This window comes from Austrofundulus limnaeus, unplaced genomic scaffold, assembly GCF_001266775.1.
Source record: "Austrofundulus limnaeus strain Quisiro unplaced genomic scaffold, Austrofundulus_limnaeus-1.0 Scaffold330, whole genome shotgun sequence".
Classification (NCBI taxonomy): domain Eukaryota; kingdom Metazoa; phylum Chordata; class Actinopteri; order Cyprinodontiformes; family Rivulidae; genus Austrofundulus; species Austrofundulus limnaeus.
The window spans coordinates 1-2,790 of NW_013952732.1; the positions used below are offsets into that span (position 1 = coordinate 1).

Below are 2,790 nucleotides of genomic sequence, written 5' to 3' on the forward strand. Positions count from 1 at the left end.
TATTAAAGTTTATTTCATATTTGTAGGTCTGGGTCAGCTCATTTTCTGACTAGTAGATGAACTATGGCGCGGTATGAGGGCCAAAATTAAGACTATTGCGCAACCAGCGGTAGCTACATCCTTGTAGCAGGAGGCTATTGATCTGATTAATGATAGGCCGGCACCGCAAACTGAGAGGCTGGCGCTGGCAAATGAGAAGGAGACTATTCATTTGTGTTAGCATTGGAGAGGCTAACGACTAGCATGCCTAGGCTAGTAACCCACTGGATTGACTACTCCCTCCGCTGTCCAGTGACATGGATAGGCTGGCGTTGGCATTGGAGAGGCTAGCGACTAGCATGCCTAGGCTAGTAACCCACTGGATTGACTACTCCCTCCGCTGTCCAGTGACATGGATAGGCTGGCGTTAGCATTGGAGAGGCTAGCAACTAGCATGGCTAAGCTAGTAACCCACTGGATTGACTACTCCCTCCGCTGTCCAGTGACATGGATAGGCTGGCGTTAGCATTGGAGAGGCTAGCGACTAGCATGGCTAAGCAGCTCACCTACTTTATTATACACGAACTTTTTTGAATAGTCAATCTAGTGGGTTACTAGCCTAGGCATGCTAGTCGCTAGCTTCTCCAATGCTAACACAAATGAAAAGTCTCCTTCCCATTTGCCAGCGCCGGCCTCTCATTTACCGGAGCCAGCCTCTCAGTTAGCGGTGCCGGCCTGTCATTAATCAGATCATTAGCCTCCTGCTACAAGGATGTAGCTACCACTGGTTGCGCAATAGTCTTAATTTTGGCCCTCATACCGCGCCATAGATGAACATGATGCTGCAAAAAACAAGGATTCCAGGTTTTATCAGGAGTTCTGTCTGTTCAACACAACGTGCAACACTTTATTTTAAAGTCTGGAATGAATTAATGCAAAGTTATCAACAGTTTATTAATGAGAATACACTCAACGTCAGTCCTCCACTTCACAGAGACATTTACACACAAACCAGGTTTACACAGATTTACACYTCACTTATAATTTACACAGGAGAAATGCTGTTTGAACATCAGTGAAATGAGAAAACAAGACCATTAAGAGCAGGGATTTGTTCAAATTTATACAATAAGTCCCAACAAACAAATGTTTCTTTGGGTAACGGCCACCAATCAGGTGTCAAGACGACAAATAAATGTAAAGATTGTAAAAACAAAATGAAGAAAAAAGGCAAATGGTTGAATAAAAACACTTCATATTTGGACAAGCATGTTTTATCAGAACATTATTTCATCAAAGGGAAATGAAACCATCAAACTGGTTCCGTTAAAATGCCAGAAATAAATACGATGATGTTTATTTGTTCGGCTGCGAGTCGCCTGGGGGTCGTTTCTACTTGTGAGGGGGTTCACAGAGCGCACAGCCAGGCCTCAGGTCGGCCTGCCGCTCCATCTGAATGGTCACAGAGTGGAAGTTGTAGGAGGAGAAACAAGCCTGGGTCATTTCTCTCAGGACGGTCTGAGCGTCCACTGAGTCATCTGGAGACAGGAAGAAAACAAAGACTTCAGCTCCTTCATCATGTGACTCGGCTGAGGTTCAAGTTTATCTTGTGATTTTAGCAGAACTTATGACCAGGTTTATTAAACATGACGTGAATTCAAATCAACTCTGTTCTTTTATTTGTATAACTTCAAACTAAACAAAAACTTTAGGCCATTTTTAGCTTGACCTCTGCTCTGATGGAGTTCATCACTGCTACGTTTAGCTACTATTCAGCTACTTTAGGCTTTTTAGTTAGGCTTTGGTTACTTTTAAGTAAATTTGTAGATTTCGGGTTTTAACTAGCTTTTAGTTACATCTAACATTTGCTACATTTAGCAATTAGCTAAGACTTTTAAATTTAGCTTTTCTTTTTATAACACTTTGCTACTTTTAGCTACAGTTCTGCAACATTTAGTTTTTAGCTTGCATTTTGACATGTTTTGCTAGCTATTTCCAATATTTACCTTTTAGCTAGTGCTTTGCTACGTCTAACATTCATCTTGATAGCATTTTGCTACTTTTAGCCAAATTTCTGCCACGTTTAGCTAGGCTTTTGAATTCATTTGATTTTAGTGTTTAATATTACTTTTGCTAATTCTAGCTACTGTTTTGCAGTTATTTGCTAGTTTGGCTATGTTTAGCTAAATATTGCTATATTTAGTTATTACCTAACTTTTTTGCTACTTTTAATTACAGTTATGCTACTTTTAGTTCTTAGCTTACATTTTGACACAGTTATGCCTTTGATAATTCTAGCTACTGTTTTGCAGCAATTTGCAACATTTACCTTTTAGCTCGTGCTTTGCTACTTTTAGTTTTCACAGTGATAAAATATCGCTACTTTTAGCTAACCTTTTGAATGTTTTTGCTTTTAGCATTTAGCTAGCCTATTGCTAATTCTAGCTACTGTTTTGCAGCTATAAGCTAGTTTAGCTACATTTTTGTTTATTCAGTTTATTTCCTTCATAAAAATTAAATATTTATACAGTAAAATAAAAAAATCAAGCCATGAATAAAACATTAAGTTAACCATTGCTATTTAGCTATCATCTAGCTTTTGGCTACTTTTAGGTACAGCTCTCCTAATTTTAGCTAGGCTTTTGAATTTTTTTCCTTTTACCATTTAACTATAGTTTTGCTAATTCTAGCTACTGTTTTGAAGCTATTAGCTAGTTTGGCTATGTTTAGCTAACTCTTGCTATATTTAGCTGTTAGCTAGTTTTTTGCTGCTTTTAAATTTAGCTTTTCTTTTTATAATGTTTTGTTACA

The 2,790-nt window shown here is 38.4% G+C and overlaps 1 protein-coding gene across 1 annotated transcript in view; it reads right to left on the reverse strand.

Annotated features, from left to right (window-relative positions):
- Positions 1-914: 914 nt before the first annotated feature.
- Positions 915-2,790, reverse strand: part of slc30a8 (solute carrier family 30 member 8) — a gene marked incomplete in the record, with an annotated part of 8,237 nt that continues 6,361 nt past the window's right edge. The window contains 1 exon segment of the mRNA XM_014022465.1: positions 915-1,517. Coding sequence (XP_013877919.1) covers positions 1,372-1,517 — 146 coding nt within the window.